At 47.2% G+C, this 1,529-nt stretch overlaps 1 protein-coding gene across 1 annotated transcript in view; it reads left to right on the plus strand.

The window, feature by feature from the left end:
- LOC107696901 (ral guanine nucleotide dissociation stimulator-like) overlaps positions 1 to 1,529 on the plus strand; it is a 21,768-nt gene that overhangs the window by 918 nt on the left and 19,321 nt on the right. Inside the window, exons 2-3 of the mRNA XM_016497472.1 lie at positions 797 to 1,012; positions 1,141 to 1,329. Of these exons, the coding sequence (XP_016352958.1) occupies positions 797 to 1,012; positions 1,141 to 1,329 (405 nt within the window). The remainder of the gene's footprint in view (positions 1 to 796; positions 1,013 to 1,140; positions 1,330 to 1,529) is intronic.

The raw sequence follows: 1,529 nt of genomic DNA on the forward strand, positions 1-1,529 counted from the left end.
ACACACACACACACACACACACACACACAGGTTTGTTTTTGTGAAAAGTGGGGACATCCCATAGGCGTAATGGTTTTTATACTGTACAGACCGTATATTCTATTGCCTACACCAACCCTACCCCTAAACCTACCCCTCACAGGAAACTTTGTGCTATTTCAGATTTTCAATACACTCCATTCTGTGTGATTTGTAAACGTTTTGAAAAGTGGGGACATGAGGTAATGTCCTGAAAAGTCACCTTCTCCTTGTAATACCTATGTCATACCTTTGTCATTATACAAATTTATGTCCTCATTTGTCACAAAAACGCGCGCACACACACACACACACACACTCACTTACACAGACACACAGACACACACACAAGTAGCGCTGCACGAATAATCAAATGCAATATTCAAGCGCATCTCGTCAGTAAAACGGTTCTGTGATTAGTAGTAAATCTCCATCACCTGCTTTCAGATGGATCAGCATTTACTACACAGAGCCTTGGTTCACTGACAAGCTAGGATTATTTCTGCGAGGTGTATTTGGAGTTTCTCTGACCTTCAGATGAAGATTTACTGCTGATCACAGAACCCTGCTTCACTGATGAGATGCGCATGACAATCACAGCTTTTGCCTAATCACGATTGCGATTTATCGTGCAGCCCAACACACAAGCATGCTTGAGCTTCACGTAGCTGATCCTCAGGTCTGTTGTGATGTAGAGAGAATTAGAGAAGCTGAGTGCGTCTCATTCTCTCACCGGACGCTGAAGGACCGTGTCGTGTGCTGTGTTTGTGTCGTGCAGGAGCTGTTCAAGCGGGTGGTGCCGTATCACTGTCTGGGAAGCATCTGGTCTCAGAGAGATAAGAAAGGGAAGGAACATCTGGCGCCGACCATCAGAGCCACGGTCAGCCAGTTCAACCGCATCACCAACTGTGTCATTTCCACCTGCCTCAGCGACCGGACGCTCAAGCCTGGCCAGAGAGCCCGGATCCTGGAGCATTGGATCCAAGTAGCCAGAGTCAGTCTGATCTCACACACACACACACACACACACACACAAACACACACTCTCTCACACACACTCACACACAACCCACGTCTGATTGCTGGTTTACTGTTGATTTTAAGACCAGTTTCTTTTCTCAGGAGTGTCGGATCTTGAAGAACTTCTCATCTCTGCGTGCGATTCTGTCTGCGCTGCAGTGTAACCCGGTTCACCGGCTCAAGAAAACATGGGACGAAGTGTCACGAGAAAACATTCGCATCTTCCAGGAGCTGTCAGAGATATTCTCTGATGAGAACAACCACTCGCTGAGCCGAGAACTGCTGATAAAGGTACGACATGACATGTGTGTGTGTGTGTGTGTGAGTGAGTGTGCGTGTGTGCATGTGTGAGTATGTGTGTTTGCATGTGTGTGTGTGTGTGTGTATGATATTTACTGCTTGTGTCTCTTTGGCAGGAGGGAACGTCCAAATTTGCCACTTTGGAGATCAACCCTAAGCGAGCGCAGAAACGACAGCAGCCGCAGAGAGAC

This window comes from Sinocyclocheilus anshuiensis, unplaced genomic scaffold (genome assembly GCF_001515605.1).
Source record: "Sinocyclocheilus anshuiensis isolate Anshui unplaced genomic scaffold, SAMN03320099.WGS_v1.1 scaffold1376, whole genome shotgun sequence".
Lineage (NCBI taxonomy): Eukaryota > Metazoa > Chordata > Actinopteri > Cypriniformes > Cyprinidae > Sinocyclocheilus > Sinocyclocheilus anshuiensis.